Here is a 22,300-nt window from a genome sequence, read left to right on the forward strand (position 1 = left end):
TATTTTATTTTATTTTTATACAGCAGGTTCTTATTAGTCATCAATTTTATACACATCAGTGTATACATGTCAATCCCAATCTCCCAATTAATCACACCAGCCCCCCCCACCCACTGCTGCTTTCCCCCCTTGGTGTCCATACGTTTGTTCTCTACATCTGTGTCTCTATTTCTGCCCTGCAAACCAGTTTATCTGTACCATTTTTCTAGGTTCCACATATATGCGTTAATGTACGGTATTTGTTTTTCTCTTTCTGACTTACTTCACTCTGTATGACAGTCTCTAGATTCATCCATGTCTCTACAAATGACCCAATTTCGTTCCTTTTTATGGCTGAGTAATATTCCATTGCATATATGTACCACATTTTCTTTATCCATTCGTCCATCGATGGGCATTTAGGTTGCTTCCATGACCTGGCTATTGTAAATAGAGCAGCAATGAACATTGGGGTGCATGTGTCTTTTTGAATTATGGTTTTCTCTGGGTATATGCCCAGTAGTGGGATTGCTGAGTCATATGGTAATTCTATTTTTAGTTTTTTAAGGAACCTTCATACTGTTCTCCATAGTGGCTCTATCAATTTACATTCCCACCAACGGTGCAACAGGGTTCCCTTTTCTCCACACCCTCTCCAGCATTTGTTGGTTGCAGATATTCTGATGATGCCCATTCTAACCGGTGTGAGGTGATACCTCAATGTAGTTTTGATTTGCATTTCTCTAATAATTAGTGATGTTGAGCAGCTTTTTGTGTGCCTCTTGGCCATCTGTATGTCCTATTTGGAGAAATGTCTATTTAGGTCTTCTGACCATTTTTTGATTGGGTTGTTTGTCTTTTTAATATAGAGCTGCATGAGCTGTTTATATATTTTGGAGATTAATCCTTTGTCTGTTGATTCATTTGCAAATATTTTCTCCCATTCTGAGGGTTGTCTTTTTGTCTTGTTTGTAGTTTCCTTTGCTTTGCAAAAGCTTTGAAGTTTCATTAGGTCCCATTTGTTTATTTTTGTTTTTATTTCCATTACTCTAGGAGGTGGATCAAAAAAGATCTTGCTGAGATTTATGTCAAAGAGTGTTCATCCTATGTTTTCCTCTAAGAGTTTTAAAGTGTCCGGTCTTACATTAAGGTCCTTAATCCATTTTGAGTTTATTTTTGTGTATGGTGTTAGGGAGTGTTCTAATTTCATTCTTTTACATGTTGCTGTCCAGTTTTCCCAGCACCACTTATTGAAGAGACTGTCTTTTCTCCATTGTATATCCCTGCCTCCTTTTTCATAGATTAGTTGACCATAGGTGCGTGGGTTTATCTCTGGGCTTTCTATCCTGTTCCATTGATCTATATTTCTGTTGTTGTGCCAGTACCATATAGTCTTGATTACTGTAGCTTTGTGGTATAGTCTGAAGTCAGGGAGCCTGATTCCTCCAGCTCCGTTTTTTTCCCTCAAGACTGCTTTGGCTATTTGGGGTCTTTTGTGTCTCCATACAAATTTTAAGATTTTTTTGTTCTAGTTCTGTAAAAAATGCCATTGGTAATTTGATAGAGATTGCATTGAATCTAGTTTGCTTTGGGTAGTATAGTCATTTTCACAATATTGATTCTTCCTATCCAAGAACATGGAATATCTCTCCATCTGTTGGTATCATCTTTAATTTCTTTCAACAGTGTCTTATAGTTTTCTGCATACAGGTCTTTTGTCTCCCTAGGTAGGTTTATTCCTAGATATTTTATTCTTTTTGTTGCAATGGTAAATGGGAGTGTTTCCTTAATTTCTCTTTCAGATTTTTCATCATTAGTGTATAGGAATGCAAGAGATTTCTGTGCATTAATTTTATATCCTGCAACTTTACCAAATTCATTGATTAGCTCTAGTAGTTTTCTCGTGGCATCCTTAGGATTCTCTATGTATAATATCATGTCACCTGCAAACAATGACAATTTTACTTCTTCTTTTCCAATTTGTATTCCATTTATTTCTATTTCTTCTCTGATTGCCGTGGCTAGGACTTCCAAAACTATGTTGAATAATAGTGGCGAGAGTGGACATACTTGTCTTGTTCCTGATCTTAGAGGAAATGCTTTCAGTTTTTCACCATTGAGAATGATGTTTGCTGTGGGTGTGTCATATATGGCCTCTATTATGTTGAGGTAGGTTCCCTCTATGCCCACTTTCTGGAGAGTTTTTATCATAAATGGGTGTTGAATTTTGTCAGAAGCTTTTTCTGCCTGTATTGAGATGATCATATGGTTTTTCTTCTGCAATTTGTTAATATGGTGTATCACATTGATTGATTTGGTATACTGAAGAATCCTTGCATCCCTGGGATAAATCCCACTTGATCATGCTGTATGATCCTTTTAATGTGTTGTTGGATTCTGTTTGCTAGTATTTTGTTGAGGATTTTTGCATCTATATTCATCAGTGATATTGGTCTGTAATTTTCTTTTTTTCTGGTATCTTTGTCTGCTTTTGGTATCAGGGTAATGGTGGCCTCATAGAATGTGTTTGGGAGTGTTCCTCCCTCTACAATTTTTTGGAAGAGTTTGAGAAGGATGGGTGTTAGTTCTTCTCTAAATGTTCGATAGTATTCACCTGTGAAGCCATCTGGTCCTGGACTTCTGTTTGTTGAAAGATTTTTAATCACAGTTTCACTTTCATTACTTGTGATTGGTCTGTTCATATTTTCTATTTCTTCCTGGTTCAGTCTTGGAAGGTTATACCTTTCTAAGAATTTGTGCATTTCTTCCAGGTTTTCTATTTTATTGGCATAGAGTTGCTTGTAGTAATCTCTTATAATCCTTTGTATTTCTGCAGTGTCAGTTGTGATTTCTCCTTTTTTACTTCTAATTTTATTGATTTGAGCCCTCTTCCTCTTTTTCTTGATGAGTCTGGCTAATGGTTTATCAATTTTGTTTATCTTCTCAAAGAACCAGCTTTTAGTTTTATTGATCTTTGCTATCGTTTTCTTTGTTTCTATTATTTCTGCTACAATCTTTAAGATTTCTTTCCTTCTGCTAACTTTGGGTTTTGTTTGTTCTTCTTTCTCTAGTTCCTTTAGGTGTAAGGTTAGATTGTTTATTTGAGATTTTTCTTGTTTCTTGAGGTAGGCTTGTATTGCTGTAAACTTCCCTCTTAGAACTGCTTTTGCTGCATCCCATAGGTTTTGGATCATCGTGTTTTCATTGTCATTTGTCTCTAGGTATTTTTTGATTTCCTCTTTGATTTCTTCAGTGATCTCTTGGTTATTTAGTAACGTATTGTTTAGCCTCCATGTGTTTGTGTTTTTTACGGTTTTTTTCCCCCGTAATTGATTTCTAATCTCATAGTGTTGTTGTCAGAAAAGATGCTTGATATGATTTCAATTTTCTTAAATTTACTGAGGCTTGATTTGTTACCCCAGATGTGACCTATCCTGGAGAATGTTCCATGTGCACTGGAGAAGAAAGTGTAAACTGCTGTTTTTGGATAGAATGTCCTATAAATATCAGTTAAATCTATCTGGCCTATTGTGCCATTTAAAGCTTGTGTTTCCTGATTAATTTTCTGCTTGGATGATATGTCCATTGGTGTAAGTGAGGTGTTAAAGTCCCCCAGTATTATTGTGTTACTGTCGATTTCCTCTTTCTTTTTCTTTTTCTTTTTTTTTAACATCTTTATTGGAGTATAATTGCTTTACAATGGTGTGTTAGTTTCTGCTTTATAACAAAGTGAATCAGTTATACATATACATATGTTCCCATATCTCTTCCCTCTTGCGTCTCCCTCCCTCCCACCCTCCCTATCCCACCCCTCTAGGTGGTCACAAAGCACAGAGCTGATCTCCCTGTGCTATGCGGTTGCTTCCCACTAGCTAACTATTTTACGTTTGGTAGTGTATATATGTCCATGCCACTCTCTCACTTTGTCACAGCTTACCCTTCCCCCTCCCCATATCCTCAAGTCCATTCTCTAGTGGGTCTGTGTCTTTATTCCCATCTTGCCACTAGGTTCTTCATGACCTTTTTTTTTTTTCCCCTTAGATTCCATATATATGTGTTAGCATACTGTTTTTGTTTTCCTCTTTCTGACTTACTTCACTCTGTATGACAGACTCTAACTCCATCCACCTCACTATAATAACTCAATTTCATTTCTTTTTATGGCTGAGTAATATTCCATTGTATATATGTACCACATCTTCTTTATCCATTCATCTGTTGATGGGCATTTAGGATGCTTCCATGTCCTGGCTATTGTAAATAGAGCTGCAATGAACATTTTGTTACATGACTCTTCTTGAATTATGGTTTTCTCAGGGTATATGCCCAGTAGTGGGATTGCTGGGTCATATGGTAGTTCTATTTTTAGTTTTTTAAGTAACCTCCATACTGTTCTCCATAGCGGCTGTATCAATTTACATTCCCACCAACAGTGCAAGAGGGTTCCCTTTTCTCCACACCCTCTCCAGCATTTATTGTTTCTAGATTTTTTGATGATGGCCATTCTGACCTGTGTGAGATGATATCTCATTGTAGTTTTGATTTGCATTTCTCTAATGATTAATGATGTTGAGCATTCTTTCATGTGTCTGTTGGCAATCTGTATATCTTCTTTGGAGAAATGTCTATTTAGGTCTTCTGCCCATTTTTGGATTGGGTTGTTTGTTTTTTTGTTATTGAGCTGCATGAGCTGCTTGTAAATCTTGGAGATTAATCCTTTGTCAGTTGCTTCATTTGCAAATATTTTCTCCCATTCTGAGGGTTGTCTTTTCATCTTCTTTATGGTTTCCTTTGCTTTGCAAAAGCTTTGAAGTTTCATTAGGTCCCACTTCTTTATTTTTGTTTTTATTTCCATTTCTCTAGGAGCTGGGTCAAAAAGGATCTTGCTGTGATTTATGTCATAGAGTGTTCTGCCTATGTTTCCTTCTAAGAGTTTGATAGTGTCTGCCCTTACATTAAGGTTCTTAATCCATTTTGAGTTTATTTTTGTGTATGGTGTTAGGGAGTGTTCTAATTTCATACTTTTACAGGTACCTGTCCAGTTTTCCCAGCACCACTTATTGAAGAGGCTGTCTTTTCTCCACTGTATATGCTTGCCTCCTTTATCAAAGATAAGGTGACCATATGTGCGTGGGTTTATCTCTGGGCTTTCTATCCTGTTCCATTGATCTATATTTCTGTTGTTGTGCCAGTACCATACTGTCTTGATTACTGTAGCTTTGTGGTATAGTCTGAAGCCAGGGAGCCTGATTCCTTCAGCTCCATTTTTCTTTCTCAAGATTGCTTTGGCTATTCAGGGTCTTTTGTGTTTCCATGCAAATTGTGAAATTTTTTGTTCTAGTTCTGTGAAAAATGCCAGTGGTAGTTTGATAGGGATTGCATTGAATCTGTAGATTGCTTTGGGTAGTAGAGTCATTTTCACAATGTTGATTCTTCCAATCCAAGAACATGGTATATCTCTCCATCTGTTTGTATCATCTTTAATTTCTTTCATCAGTGTCTTATAATTTTCTTCATACAGATCTTTTGTCTCCTTAGGTAGGTTTATTCCTAGATATTTTATTCTTTTTGTTGCAATGGTAAATGGGAGTGTTTTCTTAATTTCTCTTTCAGATTTTTCATCATTCGTATATAGGAATGCAAGAGATTTCTGTGCATTAATTTTGTATCCTGCTACTTTACCAAATTCATTGATTAGCTCTAGTAGTTTTCTGGTAACATCTTTAGGATTCTCTCTATATAGTATCATGTCATCTGCAAACAGTGACAGCTTTACTTCTTCTTTTCTGATTTGGATTCCTTTTATTTCTATTTCTTCTCTGATTGCTGTGGCTAAAACTTCCAAAACTATGTTGAATAATAGTGGTGAGAATAGGCAACCTTGTCTTCTTCCTGATCTTAGTGGAAATGGTTTCAGTTTTTCACCATTGAGGATGATGTTGGCTGTGAGTGTGTCATATATGGCCTTTATTATGTTGAGGAAAGTTCCCTCTATGCCTACTTTCTGCAGGGCTTTTATCATAAATGGGTGTTGAATTTTGTAGAAAGCTTTCTCTGCATCTATTGAGATGATCATATGGTTTTTCTCCTTCAATTTATTAATATGGTGTATCACGTTGATTGATTTGCGTATATTGAAGAATCCTTGCATTCCTGGAATAAACCCCACTTGATCATGGTGTATGATCCTTTTAATGTGCTGTTGGATTCTGTTTGCTAGTATTTTGTTGAGGATTTTTGCATCTATGTTCATCAGTGATATTGGCCTGTAGTTTTCTTTCTTTATGACGTCTTTGTCTGGTTTTGGTATCAGGGTGATGGTGGCCTCATAGAATGAGTTGTGGAGTGTTCCTCCCTCTGCAATATTTTGGAAGAATTTGAGTAGGATAGGTGTAGCTCTTCTCTAAATGTTTGATAGAATTTGCCTGTGAAGCCATCTGGTCCTGGGCTTTTGTTTGTTGGAAGATTTTTAATCACAGTTTCAATTTCAGTGCTTGTGATTGGTCTGTTCATATATTCTATTTCTTCCTGGTTCAGTCTCAGCACGTTGTGCATTTCTAAGAATTTGTCCATTTCTTCCAGGTTGTCCATTTTATTGGCATAGAGTTGCTTGTAGTAATCTCTCATGATCCTTTATATTTCTGCAGTGTCAGTTGTTACTTCTCCTTTTTCATTTCTAATTCTATTGATTTGAGTCTTCTCCCTTTTTTTCTTGATGAGTCTGGCTAATGGTTTGTCAATTTTGTTTGTCTTCTCAAAGAACCTGCTTTTAGTTTTATTGATCTTTGCTATTGTTTCCTTCATTTCTTTTTCATTTATTTCTAATCTGATCTTTATGATTTCTTTCCTTCTGCTAACTTTGGGGTTTTTTTGTTCTTCTTTCTCTAAGATTTCCTCTTTTAGAGCTGTTAGCAGTTGCCGTATGTATTGAGGTGCTCCTATGTTGTGTGCATGTATATTTATAATTGTTATAGCTTTTCTTGGCTTGATCCCTTGGTCATTATGTAGTGTCCTTCCTTGTCTCTTGTAACATTCTTTATTTTAAAGTCTATTTTATCTGATGTGAGTATTGCTACTCTAGCTTTCTTTGGATTTCCATTTGCATGGAATATCTTTTTCCATTCCCTCCCTTTCAGTCTGAATGTGTCCCTAGGTCTGTAGTGGGTCTCTTGTAGACAGCATATATATGGGTCTTCTTTTTGTATCCATTTGGCAAGCCTTTGTCTTTTGGTTGGAGCATTTAATCCATTCACGTTTAAGGTAATTATCGATATGTATGTTCTTATTACCATTTTCTTAATTGTTTTGGGTTTGTTTTTGTAGGTCCTTTTCTTCTCTTGTGTTTCCCACTTAGAGAAGTTCCTTTAGCATTTGTTGTAGAGCTGGTTTGGTGGTGCTGAATTCTCTTAGCTTTTGCTTGTCTGTAAAACTTTTGATTTCTCCATCAAATCTGAATGAGATCCTTGCTGGGTAGAGTAATCTTGGTTGTAGGTGCTTCCCTTTCATTACTTTAAGTATATCATGCCACTCCCTCCTGGCTTGTAGAGTTTCTGCTGAGAAATCGACTGTTAACCTTATGGGAGTTCCCTTGTATGTTGTCATTTTTCCCTTGCTGCTTTCAATAATTTTTCTTTTCTTTAATTTTTGCCACTTTGATTACTATGTGTCTTGCCATGTTTCTCTTTGGGTTTATCCTGTATGGGACTCTGCATTTCCTGGACTTGGGTGGCTATTTCCTTTTCCATGTTAGGGAAGTTATCGACTAGTCTCTTCAGATATTTTCTCGGGTCATTTCTCTCTTCTCCTTCTGGGACCCCTATAATGAGAATGTTGTTGCGTTTAATGTTGTCCCAGAGATCTCTTAGGCTGTCTTCATTTCTTTTCATTCTTTATTCTTTAATCTGTTCCACAGCAGTGAATTCCACCATTCTGTCTTCCAGGTCACTTATCCGTTCTTCTGCCTCAGTTATTCTGCTATTGATTCCTTGTAGTGTATTTTTCATTTCAGTTGTGTTGTTCATCTCTGTTCGTTTCTTCTTTAATTCTTCAGATCTTTGTTAAACATTTCTTGCATCTTCTCGATCTTTGCCTCCATTCTTTTTCTGAGCTCCTGGATCGTCCTCACTATCATTATTCTGAGTTCCTTTTCTGGAAGGTTGCCTATCTCCACTTCATTTAGTTGTTTTTCTTGAGTTTTATCTTTTTCCTTCATCTGGTACATAGCCCTCTGCCTTTGCACCTTGTCTATCTTTCTGTGAATGTGGTTTTTGTTCCACAGGCTGCAGGATTGTAGTTCTTCTTGCTTCTGCTGTCTGCCCTCTGGTGGATGAAGCTATCTAAGAGGCTTGTGCAAGTTTCCTGATGGGAGGGACTGGTGGTGGGTAGAGCTGGCTGTTGCTTTGGTGGGCAGAGCTCAGTAAAACTTTAATCCACTCGTCTGCTGATGGGTAGGGCTGGGTTCCCTCCCTGTTGGTTGTTTGGCCTGAGGCGACCCAACACTGTATCCTACCCAGGCTCTTTGGTGGGGCTAATGGCAGACTCTGGGAGGGCTCACGCCAAGGACTATTTCCCAGAACTTCTGCTGCCAGTGTCCTTGTCCTCACGGTAAGACACAGCCACCCCCCGCCTCTGCAGGAGACCCTCCAACACTAGCAGGTAGGTCTGGTTCACTCTCCTATGGGGTCACTGCTCCTTCCCCTGGGTCCCGATGAGCACACTACTTTGTGTGTGCCCTCCAAGAGTGGAGTCTCTGTTTCCCCCAGTCCTGTCAAAGTCCTGCAATAAAATCCCACTAGCTTTCAAAGTCAGATTCTCTAGGAATTCCTCCTCCTGTTTCCGGATCCCCAGATTGGGAAGCCTGACGTGGGGCTCAGAACCTTCACTCCAGTTGGTGGACTTCTGTGGTATAAGTGTTCTCCAGTTTGTGAGTCACCCACCCAGCAGTTATGGGATTTGATTTTATTGTGATTGCTCCCCTCCTACCATCTCATTGTGGCTTCTCCTTTGTCTTTGGAGTGGGGTATATTTTTTGGTGAGTTCCAGTGTCTTCCTGTTGATGATTGTTCAGCAGTTAGTTGTGATTCTGGTGTTCTTGTAAGAGGGAGTGAGAGCACGTCCTTCTACTCCGCCACCTTGAACCAATCTCTCCGGGAATAGTGAATTTTTGTTAGCATTCATTTTTATTTCTTGCATTGTCAGAGTTTCAGACAAGTTCTTGCAGGTAGCAGTTTTGTTTTGTTTTTTTTTTTTAGCTTGCATAGTTGGTAAACATTATCCTGTGAACTAAATTTCTAAATTTCTACTAAATTTCTCTCTTAAAATATTTAGATTTGGTAAACTTAGTTCTTGTTACCCAGTGCATTATGACCCAAGATTTCATACACAAAAGACTTGGCCACACAGCTTTTTGTTAATCCTGTTGTTAAGATGGGATTCTACATGAACATTTATTTACATCCAACTGAAGCTTTTAATTTTCTTGTATCTGTAAACATCCAGAACAATAAATAACCCTTGGGAAATTGCCTGCTGATGTAAGTTTGTTCTAATATATTTTTTCCTTACAGCACAGTTATTGAGTAATGCTCTAAGTGTCAGAAACCTCCCAATCAGATAGATAGAGGTGGATCTCATATCTGCCCCTATACCTCTAAAATTGTGAAAAGAACTGTAATTTAGTAATAAATATTAAGGAATTGAAAGTCACTTATCTTAAACTCATTTTAAAAGAAATCATAAAGGGTCTTATAATTTATATCATAATTGATGTTGATGGTAAAGATGTTTATTCTCCATTTAAAAAGCAATCTTTTATTTGTGAAGTTAATATTCTATAATTCTTCAGGAAGGAAGATGGGATTTCCTAGAACATATGATGAATATAAATTAGGAGATTTTTAGTTCATAAAATTTTCACCCCTTCCCTTCTCAGGACCCCTTTTCTTGGCAAAAAAGTACAAAATATCTTTTTGTTGTCTTCATCTTCCTAATGGGATCTAATCTTTTTGAAGTTAAATTTCATTCCTTAGCATCTGTATCATTTCTAATGCATGTCCATTTTGAGATGTGTGTTACTAATGCCTTTAAGCACTAATACACCAAGTGTTAGATACTTATCATTTTGTTGATTAACATTATTTCACTCCACCTAGAGGCTACTATTACTATTCATCATATTTGCATGAACTGGGAGTTCCTTGTGCACTAATGATAATTTCTATTCTTATTACCAACACATTGTCTACCCAACTAGTAGAGACTGGAAGATGGGGGAAAAAGGGAGAGGAGAGGTATAGATTCCTGTAAGAGTGAAAGAATGTGGGTTTTTTGCATGTAATGGTATTAAATTGTAGTCAATGTGTTCTTTCTCATTAAAAGTTTAAGGGCTTAAACAGAAAGGCATTCTGTAGATGGATACTTTAGAAGGTTAGGTGAACAGACACTAACTCCCGCCCCCCCAACCCCACCTAGGCCAGGATATAATCTAGAGGTAATGTTTCACTGCAAAGTGATTGCAGCTGGATTTCTCATTACAATGAAAGTCTTTGGTTCAAACACTGAACCAAAGAGCATTCTTCAAGTGCTGGACTTCCCCCTGTTTTACTGAAGTATGTTTTAAAATTTTAAAGTCTACTGAAGTATGTTTTAAAATTTTCACTTCCCCTTTGAGTTGTTTTCATTTCCTCTAAGGTAATGTGGCAGTTAACTTAATCATTTTTCTTCTTCTGACCTGTAGACTTAAATTTGTTTTTTAACTGTTCTTCCTAACATTGGTCCAGTCTTTTAAATCTGCATTGCTTAAGTCTGGTCTTCTCTTGCCCTTGATTCCTTGTCTTCCTACACTTGCCTTATTTTATCACTTATTTTGTTCATGTTAAACAATAAGTTACAAATACTTTAAAATGAATACCATATTTTTAGCACATAAAAAAATAAGCATTATTAATCCCTGTCTTTGTTATAAAACATTACTGAAATTGTGTACTATTCTCTGTATATAAAATCATTCTAATTATTTCACATATTGAGGATGTAACCAACCCCCTGTAATGGTTCTTATCCATTCACATATTTAATAGACTCAGTTTGTTAATTTAGTATTTTCTCTTTCCTCTAGTCAAAGTGGAAAAAAGCCCACCTGTTAAGGGCTCCCTCTCTGGAAAAGTCAACCTACCTTGTCATTTTTCAACCATGCCTACCTTACCACCCAGTTACAACACCACCAGCGAATTTCTCCGAATCAAATGGTCTAAGATTGAATTGGACAAGAGTGGAAAAGATTTAAAGGAGACTACTGTTCTAGTGGCCCAAAATGGGAATATCAAGATTGGTCAGGGCTACAAAGGGAGAGTGTCGGTGCCTACACATCCCGAGGACGTGGGCGATGCCTCACTCACCATGGTCAAACTGCTGGCCAGTGATGCAGGCCTCTACCGCTGCGACGTCATGTATGGGATTGAAGACACACAGGACACGGTGTCATTGGCTGTGGAGGGTAAGGCTTTGGGAATCTAGAAGAAGGTAGTATAACATGATACCTGGTTCAGAAGTGTGGTGAAACAATATTCAAAAGTAGCCATTGCTCAGGGTTTAGACAAGGGGAAAAACATCAATCAACCCAAAAGTCCATGTCTTTCACCAAAAATGAACTGTTATTTGTTCAGGAATCAAGGAAGGTGACTTTATACTAGATATAATGAATACCTCAAGACATGGTTTATAGCTCAAGAATCATTACTTCATTATTGAGACCTATCAGTGGTTATTTTTTAAGACTGTAAAGACTGTTCTACATTTTGTTTTAATTTTTACATATGTGTATATGTGCATATACATGCATACACATACACATACACACATACAGATATATACATACACACACACAGGAAAAAACCCCTTTCCTCCTTTTTCTCACTCTCCTAGGATGATTAGTAAAATCTTTGAATTTGCTTTTAAGAAATATAAATAATATCTTAACTTACATTGAAGAAATAAGGCACCTAATAAGTACCATGGTCTATATCATAGTGCTTTGAAAAGGCTAGGACTCAATAAACAGTTGAATTGGATCAAAACAAGAACTCAGTGAATTTTTTTTAAGGTCAATGCACTGGTTGTTATCCACTGTCTTGCAATGAGACATTTTAGTTTTAGCTCATGTTCAGTGGTGGTTTGTATGTCATTTGAATTTAAGTTAGGAGACAAAGCAAAGAAAAATTGCTTTAATTGGGTACACACATAATGCCATAGCTCTTGGAAGAAAAATATTTTGGCAAGTTATTAAGCAAAATTCTAATACCCAGACATGATGGAACAGATTTTTCTTCCAACCCTCCACTTCCCTATAAAATATTTACCTTTCAGAAATATATACAAAGGGTTTTATTAAAACTCTTTCTTGTGTAGCCAAAAGGAAATATTTTGAATTTCAGATGTGACAGATTAATTTTCTGAACATCCTTTTCCATTCAGATTCTATCGCTCCCTTCTATAAATCTATTTTTATGTTTTCCAGGCATCCACTAAACACCCTGGGCTCTTTGCTCTTTTAACCTTTTTATCATTTACTTTGGTTTGTCTAGTATTGTTTTTTCTACTGATCTCTCTCTTCCTCTTTTTGTATAATGTAACATACACTATATATATATATATATATATATATATATATATGGTGTTGGATACACATTGCATATAAATTTATATATACATATATGTTTTTAAAATCCCACAAGAAGTTTACAACTTCTTACAATTTTCATCATTAAAGAATTAGCAGTGGATTTGCCCCTTGCCCCCTTTGAAACAATGAAAATCCTCCACTTAATCTCCTTAGCCCCATGAGGTCTTCAAATTATCCCAGCAATTGCAGATACTTATACAGCCTGGTATTCCCTGCCTTGGTCATGGAGGCCGCTTTGTGCCCCCTTACTGCCAATCTTCAGTGCACATGGAAGATTTTTAATTACCAAGAAGGCTATTTGAAGCTTTGATCAACATAAGACTAATTTAAAACCATTCAAAGTCTGGCTTAAACCTTAGAGATCATTATAAACTATCTTTCATACTTACTAGATAGTACCATATATACTTCCTGGCAATTTTAGAGTCATTCTACAAAGCTACAGATTTTATGAAAGGCATTTGATCAGTTTTTTCTTAGCAATATCAGAAATGGGAAAATGAATGTTAGTTGTCAGTGCATCTACTTGGTGCCTCTGCAGGTCTTTCTGTATTGACACTGATCAAAGGTGCTTATCTATGACATGGCTAGTCTGTTCCCCGTAGATACTTTATTGGCACATACCTGTTTTGGAAGAGAGAGACAATCTAAGGATAGGCATGTGGGAGACAGTCTTATAGCTAGAAGTCAGGCTGTAAGAGAGAGAGAAAGAGAGAGAGAGAGAAAGAGACTTGTTGTCTACTCCAGGAAATTACTAGGAATAAAAGGAGAGTGGAAGATACCTTGGAAACCAAAATTAATTCCGCCTAACAAAAAAGTGGTCTTAAATGATATGACAATAAAATCTCATCCATAAGACCCAGTTACCCCAATTTCTATTTTACAGTGACTTCCTAGGCACATTAGCTTGACTCACTTTGCTCTTTTATGAAAATGAGTCACCATATTTACTCCAGTTAAAAATGGAGATGCTCTTGCTAAAGTCGGAGAAGAGGACCAAAGCTCCACCCCTTCAGCTGCTCTTTCCTCAGGGCTTTGACAATTCTTTGAGCCCTGAAACACAGTTCAAGAACCACTAGTTTATATAACTCCTAAAATACAACAAAGTGGAATTTGAGGCACATATCTGGATGCCTGGCTTCTGCCCATGGGAGTCTGGAGAATTTTATTTCAGGCCTCCTTTGGGATAAAAATCATACATCTTACCTGTCAAAGTGGAGACCCTAAATTATAAATATGATAAACATTTATCACAGCAGCCTATCTGACATTTTAAAATTCTTTATCTAATTTGACCTTCCTATCAATCAAATAACCTAAGCAATATTAGTTGTACTTTATGAAGGGGGAAATTAAGACTTATATATGATTAAGGAGCAAATTAGGGATTGGAACAGGCCTTCTCACTCATACCTAGTCCAGCGTCTTTTCCATTTTAGTATATTGTCTCTGGAAGTAAATATTACAATGTTTCATGTTTGTAGGAAGTGGTGCTGGTGAAGGCTCCACGTGCTTCTATTGAGTTGGCCCTGAGTAAAAACATGAAGTAGGAGAAGTTGATCTTGTGGCCCCCTTAACTCTGTATCTCTTGCAGCACCTACTCCATTTAATTGTCCAAGGTTCCCATAATAGCCTGAATACTACCTGCAATTAGGACAACTAGTCACCATTTGGGATTTAGTGGCTTAAATCTTTTTTTTTTTTAGATTGTTTACATGGGAACAGAAAATTCTTGAAACGCTAATGGAGCAGAATAGGACACCTAAGTGAACAACATTTCTGGGGCTCCTCAGATCACCATAATTTTGCATAATGCTACATAAAATAAAGTAAAAATAAAGAAGTATCATGATGTTATTACCGAGTTAGCAAGTAATTTGACGTATTACTCCAATGAGAAACTGCACAGTATGGTGGGAGACTTGAACTTGCCCATAATTGTTTGCTGCTATCTTTGCAGGGGTTGTGTTTCACTACAGGGCAGCGACCAGCAGGTACAGTCTGAATTTTGAGATGGCACGGAAGGCTTGTTTGGATGTTGGGGCTGTCATAGCAACCCCAGAGCAGCTATATGCCGCCTATGAAGATGGATTTGAGCAATGTGACGCAGGCTGGCTGTCTGATCAGAGTGTTAGGTGAGCGGACTGGGGGCCACCAGCTTTAATTCATCTCTTTGGAGTGAGAATAAAGTGCTACCTACTAGTCCTTTATTTCCCCAGGTATCCCATCCGGACTCCCCGAGAAGGCTGTTATGGAGATATGATGGGGAAGGAAGGAGTCAGGACCTACGGACTCCGTGCTACTCATGAAACTTATGATGTGTATTGTTACGTGGACCATCTGGATGGTAAGATGTTCAAATTTCTATAGCTTCATTTGACCTAAGAAAATTGAGGAAAGACTGGGAGCACGTGGGGATAGAGCAAGTCTTCATGCTTGTTTGGATTCCAAACAGCAACATTTAGTTTAAATAACCGTATGATTCTGTGGTGAAATAAGCTTAAATTAAAGTGGAAAGAGAACGAGGGCTGTGTAAATGGTTATGTAGGTTTGAAATGTCTTTAGTTAATGGCAGGTTTGCTTTCAGTCATGCTGCCATTGGCCTGTTTCCAATACACTTTTAGAGCATTAAGAATAGAAACCTGTAAGGGTGGTACCTATTCTTGTAAGAACTTCAGGTAAAATCCTGTGATGACAAACCACTGTGAATCCAAGTGCTGATAAACACCCCGAAGTGCAGCTGAGTAAGGCAAACTAGCCCAGGAAGGATTTTCATGGTTTGCTTCTCCTTGTGTTCACTTTGCTACACTAATATTTAGAGCAATCATTCATTCATTCAACCAATGAACACATTAAAAGAAAACACCTTCTGTGTGATAGGTACTCTGCTTGTAGTTAGGACTATGAAGCCAAGTAAGATATAAGCCTCGCTTTAGAGATGCTTAGAGTCTGATTGATTCTGGCACTACCATTTCTCACTTAGCATGAGTTAGATTCTTAGAGACAAGTTTGAGTTCTCTTGTGGCGATGTTATCTAAGGACACAGTGCAGTTTTATTATAAGAATAGAAATTTCTGTGACTTTTGAAATGGAATTTCATTTGTAGCAACAGGTATCTTAGAAGCCTAAATATATAAATAGAAGTATTGCATTGAGTTATACTTTTAATTTTGGCTGGCTCCACAAGAAAAGAATGATCTCAATTTTCTTATGTGTAAGATAAGGAAGTAGGACTAGATAATTTCCATAGTCCCTTCCAACATTAAAATTCTATGATTCTATGAATTGAAAAAACAACCTCAGAGCCTGAAAGCTAGAAAATAAGCAGCTTATATTTGCCTAATGCCCTAAATTTGAATAGGACAGCCTGCTTCCAAGAAAGCTGCTAAGTGTGGTTCTCTAGCATCTTAACATTCTTATTATAACTATTATTTAAGACTGATAAATGTGTTTTCTAAACCATAACTTTGATTCTAACAATTTCCATTTTTTACAAGGACAAAGGGAAAAGATATGTAAAATCCATGCTATGAGATATAGATAGATATAGCTTAGCTCCTTCCTTTAAATTTAATTTTATTTTAAATTTAGTTAACTTTTTTCATAGAATAGGAGCTGGTCGGTAGGGGATTCTGGTTCTAGGAAATAAATTTGGTTATTGCTATCTCAGTAAGATGGAAATTTGTATTCAAATTCACTAAGGTGGAATTTGTTTTATCACTGTGGTTCTCCTTTGGAATAATATCTATTAGAGTGATAGTTTTAAAAATTTCTGGAACACTGGTAATGCTGGAACTAAACCAGAGATAGTTTTTGAAAAAGTATACATAACTTCTAATTACCTAAAAGATCTTTACCAAATATAATTGAAATGTGGTTTTCAAGTATAAATCCGTGGCCAATTTGATCCCAGTATGAATAAGCATCACAAGCCAGACTCCTTGATGGAAAGACAGGCTTAAGTATTTACAATGCTACCGGAAGGAGCACCGAGGGGCCCCTCTGCATGTCTCTTCTTCAGTCTTATCCTGATGGAGCTACTGAAACCCCAGTCTCTAAGGCTTCAGAATCCCTAACTTCTTTGAAGGCCAGAGGACTTTCTGCTTCTGCAGAAGTTCCAGAAATTCCATGCCCTGTACAAATTCTGTGTGAGATACTTCTGACAGGTCTTGGTGGTAAAAGCCCTACCAAGGATTCCTAGCCATGTTGTACCCATTGAGAGCTGGCTTCCCAAAATCTGTTCAGAGGATCATAACTAGTGTTCGGGGAAAATTGAACTCTGTCAGAAGCATCATTCTGAGGATGTACGCGTAAATGTACGCGTACATTTACAGCGTAAATGAGAAGGATTTATTAGTCATACAGGAATTCTTCTCCACCTCCATAAACATCGCCACTTCTAGGGCAACTGGTATTGTTCAAACCAGTCTCTCCTCCAGTGTAACCCAACTGTATTTCATACAGTTGTATATTTACTTGGGATAAATGTTCCACATATTTGATAACTGAAAATGTGTAATATATGTGTAATATAGCATAACTTTAGTTGGATTATTTATACCAAAACAACAGAATTTGAACTTTTTTGTCTTATCACATAACAGCTGGAAGAAAAAGATAAAAGAATAAGTATAAATAGGAATTCAAGCACTGGCTGAAATTTGTGTCAGCAGAGTAACAAGACGCCCTGGCATGGGCAACCTTGGTAACCTATCGCCTCTCCTTCTCTGGCCTATATTTTCCACGTTAGCCCTACCCTTTGGCTTTTCTTTCACCTGGAACAACTACCACCCTACTATTCCAATTCCCTGACCTTCACACAAGCTTCCCAGCACTTGGATGTGTCTGTACTATGGGCTCTCACACTGATCCCATATCCCCTTCCTAAGTCCTAGTTGGTCTCTCTCACCTTTACCATCTCCAATCTTTGAATGTGTGATTATAATCACCCTCCTGCAAATGTTTGCTTATTCCTCCATCTCTCCTGCTAGACCATGGATTCTGGAAGGGAAGGAATCATGTGTATCCCCATTATGTCCTTGCCACATAGTAGGTGCTCCATAGATTGAGTTGAATAAAATGAGTGAATTAATAAATTAACCTCCAAACTAAGTGCCCACTCTACTCACATCGCTTTACACTTGCCCTTTGGATAACTTCACACATCTCCGGGCTTCATCACAATTCTACTTCCCAGTTTTTCATTGCTCCAATGCCCTTACTGGTTCATTTAATTTCACTTTTGCTCTTTTGTATGTACATAAGTCAAATGCCTTGTGGGATGAACAGGGCACAAAGAGACACCAAGCAAACAAAAAAAATGAAAAATGATAATTTTTAGTTTTGCATGTCTAGCCCTGAACTCTCTTCTGAATTCCATACCCACAGTTCTAGTTTGTGAATCTTTTTTTAAATAAATTTATTTATTTATTATTATTATTTTTTTTGGCTGCACTGGGTCTTCGTTGCCGCACAAGGGCTTTTCTCTAGTTGGGGCAAGCGGGGCTACTCTTCATTGCGGTGCGCGGGCTTCTCATCGCAGTGGCCTCTCTTGTTGCGGAGCACGGGCTCTAGGTGCACGGGCTTCAGTAGTTATGGCACACGGGCTCAGTGGTTGTGGCTCTGGGGCTCTAGAGCACAGGCTCAGTAGTTGTGGCGCACGGGCTTAGTTGCTCCGCAGCATGTGGGATCTTCCCGGACCAGGGCTCGAACCTGTGTCCCCTGCATTGGCATGCAGATTCTTAACCACTGCGCCACCACGGACGTCCCTGTGAATCATTTGTGTGTCTCATCTCTGGTTTTCTGTTTTATCTCGCAAATAATCCCCAAGCCTTTAACAGTTCTTCAGGGGACCTGTTTTATGACCATCAAAGCACGTAAACACCATGGCCATATCATTTCCCTACTCAGCGTTGTGTAGTGTGAATTTCCTGTTGCCTTCCTCCTCAGGCAAACTCTGCCTGACCTGCAAAGCCCCTCCATCCCTGGCTTGGGAGTAACCTATTCAACTGTGTTTCGCTCTCTTCAATATGATGCTACATATGTGCATCAGTCATCCACAGACCCTCTGCTACCTCCTGCCAGCAGTTCTGCTTTGATCCTCTCTGAAAACACAAGCCTCTCACCTTTCCAGCATTCTACTCTTCCCTCTGCCTATGAACAGACTGCCTCCAAGAGCCCATCTTTACCTCTTCCAGCTCACAATGACATTTCCTGATTCTGAACTCCCACTTTTCTTAGAGTTAGTTCCACATATCTGGTGTTTAATTCTTCTCTGGTTGCTTTATATTCATCAGACACAAACTATTACTTGTTATTTTTATTTCTGAAAAACTTCTGTAAGCTCCTGATAGAGATAAGGCCATAGTCATCTTCTGTAACTCTCCCAACCACAATGAAGAACCTATTCCAGTAATAGACACATAATAGTTACTCAAGAACTACTTGGTGGTAATTGCAGTATTTCTCCAGACTTTGTCTCTTTCAGAGGCTGTCTCTACCATGCTACCATTTCTACAGTACTTGAAAAAAATGCCAAGCTTTGTCCACCAAACTTACTAAAGATTTTTTTTTTAATTGGATCACCATGATACTAGTTTTTTCTCTTTGAATTTCTCCTCTCACTCTTTTCTGTGGTGTCTCTTAGAAATAATTCCTTCCTAGAGACACTCTTTTCTCCTTTCCAGCCTCTCACAGTCATTGCCTTTTCTTGCCTTCCCTGCCAATTGTCCTCTCTGGCATTGGTTCCTTTGTCCCTGTTCACAAATTACAGGTTTATTTTTCTACTGCTTCCTCACGTCAAAATCCATGATAGCTCTATCACCTCTATGACTTGTCTAATGCCTCCACGTTATGCTTGTGTCTGACCTAGAACCAAAAACAACCTTTCCTTTTTCTCTTAATGAGCTCCTTTAGATATGAAAAGCTAAAAGTTTAGGTAAAAGCCTGAATGTCATTAAACAGGTCTTAGAGCAAGGCTTAGTTCCAGCTTCTTTAGAGTCTTTGATAGGATCAAAATCAGATATATCAAATCTGGAAACTGTGTGATTTCCTGCCTGTGGATGCTCAGATTGACTTAATTTTAATGGAATTTACAGCATGTAATCTACAGAGTGCTTCACCAATGGGAGTTATTTAAGAATTAGTGATAACTGGGTTTATTCAGTTAAAAAGCCCCATGTCAGCTAGAATAGCTTCCTGTACACTCTGGTTCAGCACACGGGTTCAAATATTGATTTTGGATTATAGAACCTCTCCACATTGGTTGAGGGTGGTGCTAGAAGATGCTGAAACTTTTTAGTTATTCTCTGTAGAACTCACAGAATCATAGATCACAGTTATGGCTGTGGGTTCCCAAATAGACTTTAGATATTAACACACCTTGCTAAGGGTTTGAAACTGAACTTGGAGTTGTTTTTGTTTAAGTGTTTGAATGGTCTAGCTAAGAGCCACTGAGGAAGGTGACCCGGCATGGCACCCTGCAGCACCCATGGAAAATGCGTCCTCATTCAGTATGGTGACTTGAATAGATTTACTGTGAGGAAGCTCCATAGGTAGGGTAAGGAAAGAAACTATTTATTGTATGGTTGCATTGCCATTTAACTTAATTCTCACAAAAACCTTGACAGGCATTTATTTAAAACCTTTATTTTTACACATAAGGAAACTAAGGCACAGAGGTTAAGTGACTGGATCTACCCTTTTTCCTGTTCTACTGTAGTACCTTTTCAGGACCACCAAAGATTCCCCAGTAGAGTAACAGGCAGTCTTACAAACCAAGAGGATGTAAAGTGCTCTTAAAGCTCCCCCAGATCTCTGATTTCTCACAGAAAAATATCCTAATTCTTATTTGAGTAATGATTGCATTCCTGTTTGGATTGCAGTGATTGGAATTGCTGGGTTAAATGATAACTCTATTTTTCACTTTTTGAGGAACTGTTTTAAAATTCTTACCAGCAGTACATTAGGGTCCTGATTCTTTCATTCTTGCCAACATTTGTTTTCACCTGACTTTTTGATTATAACCATCCTAATGTGTGTACAATGCTATCTCATTCTGGTTTCGATTTGTATTTCCCTGATAGCTAATTATGTTGAGCAACTTTTCCTTTATGACTATTGGCCGTTTACATATTTTCTTGGAGAAATACCTATTCAGAACCTTTGCCCATTTTAAACTGGGTATTTGTCTTTGTGTTATTGGGTTGTAAGAGTTCTTTGTATACTCTAGATTCAAGAGAGTCTATTCAGATACATGATTTGTAAATATTTTCTCCCATTCACCGATCTGCATTTTTACTTTTTCAATGGGATCCTTTGACACACAAAGTTTTTAATTTTGATGAAGTCCAATATCTACTTTTGCTTTGATAGTTTGTGCCTTTGGTGCCATATCTAAGAACATATTACCAAATCCCGAGTCATGAAGACTTACTTCTGTGTTTGCTTCTAAGAATTGTAGAAGTTTTACTTTTATTTTTATCTATTTTGAGTTATTTTTTGTATATGGCATAAGGTAAGAGTCCAAATCCATTCTTTGTTTTTTTTTTTTTTTTTTTTTTTAGAATATTTTGATGACTCCAATTTTTTTTTTTTTATAGTTACTTTATTTATTTATTTATTTATTTATTTTTTGACTGTGTTGGGTCTTCGGTTCGTGCGAGGGCTTTCTCTAGTTGCGGCAAGTGGGGGCCACTCTTCATCGCGGTGCGGGGACCGCTCTTCATTGCGGTGCGCGGGCCTTTCTCTATCGCGGCCCCTCCCGTCGCGGGGCACAGGCTCCAGACGCGCAGGCTCAGCAGTTGTGGCTCACGGGCCAAGTCGCTCCGCGGCATGTGGGATCTTCCCAGACCAGGGCTCGAACCCGTGTCCCCTGCATTAGCAGGCAGATTCTCAACCACTGCGCCACCAGGGAAGCCCCCAAATCCATTCTTTGGATGTGGATATTCAGTTATTCCAGAACTATTTGCTAAAAAGACTATTCTTTCCTCATTTAAGGGCCTTGGCACCCTGTTTAAAATCAGTTGATCATAGATACATGGTTTTATTTCTGGACTCCCATTGATCTATATGTCAATACTTATGTCAGTGCCACATTGTGTGGAATACTATTGCTTTGTAGTAAATTTTGAAATTGGAAAATATGAGACCTCCAACTGTGTTCTTCTTTTTCAAAATTGTTTTACCTCTTCTCGGCCCCTTGAGTTCCCATATGATTTTTAAGATCAGCTTGTCAGTTTCTACAAAGAAGCCAGGTGAGAGTGAACTGAATCTCCAGATCAATTTGACGTGTATTGTCATCTTAACAATATTAAGTCTTCTGATCCATAAACATGTGATTTTTTTTTCCATCTTTTTTTTAGATTCTCTTTACTTTCAACAGTGTTTTATAGATTTTATAGCTTTCAGAGTATAAGTTTTGCTGTACTTTTGTTAAATTTAATCCTAAATATTTTATTCTTTTTGATGCAAAAGCAAATGGAATTTTCTTTATTTCTTTTTCTGATTGTTCATTGGAAGTGTATAGAAATACAATTGATTTTTGTATATTGGTCTTATATATTGTATCCTACAACCTTGCTGAAATTGCTTATTAGTTCTAATAGTTTTTTTAATGGAATCCTTAGGATTTTCTATATACAG

General features: G+C 37.7%; 1 protein-coding gene across 2 annotated transcripts in view; it reads left to right on the forward strand.

Annotated features, from left to right (window-relative positions):
* VCAN (versican) overlaps nt 1–22,300 on the forward strand; it is a 115,506-nt gene that overhangs the window by 15,917 nt on the left and 77,289 nt on the right. For both annotated transcript variants that reach the window (XM_007193043.2, XM_007193041.2), the window contains exons 3-5: nt 11,096–11,473; nt 14,619–14,793; nt 14,878–15,005. In XM_007193043.2, the coding sequence (XP_007193105.2) occupies nt 11,096–11,473; nt 14,619–14,793; nt 14,878–15,005 (681 nt within the window). The remainder of the gene's footprint in view (nt 1–11,095; nt 11,474–14,618; nt 14,794–14,877; nt 15,006–22,300) is intronic.

This window comes from Balaenoptera acutorostrata, chromosome 2 (assembly GCF_949987535.1).
Source record: "Balaenoptera acutorostrata chromosome 2, mBalAcu1.1, whole genome shotgun sequence".
Classification (NCBI taxonomy): domain Eukaryota; kingdom Metazoa; phylum Chordata; class Mammalia; order Artiodactyla; family Balaenopteridae; genus Balaenoptera; species Balaenoptera acutorostrata.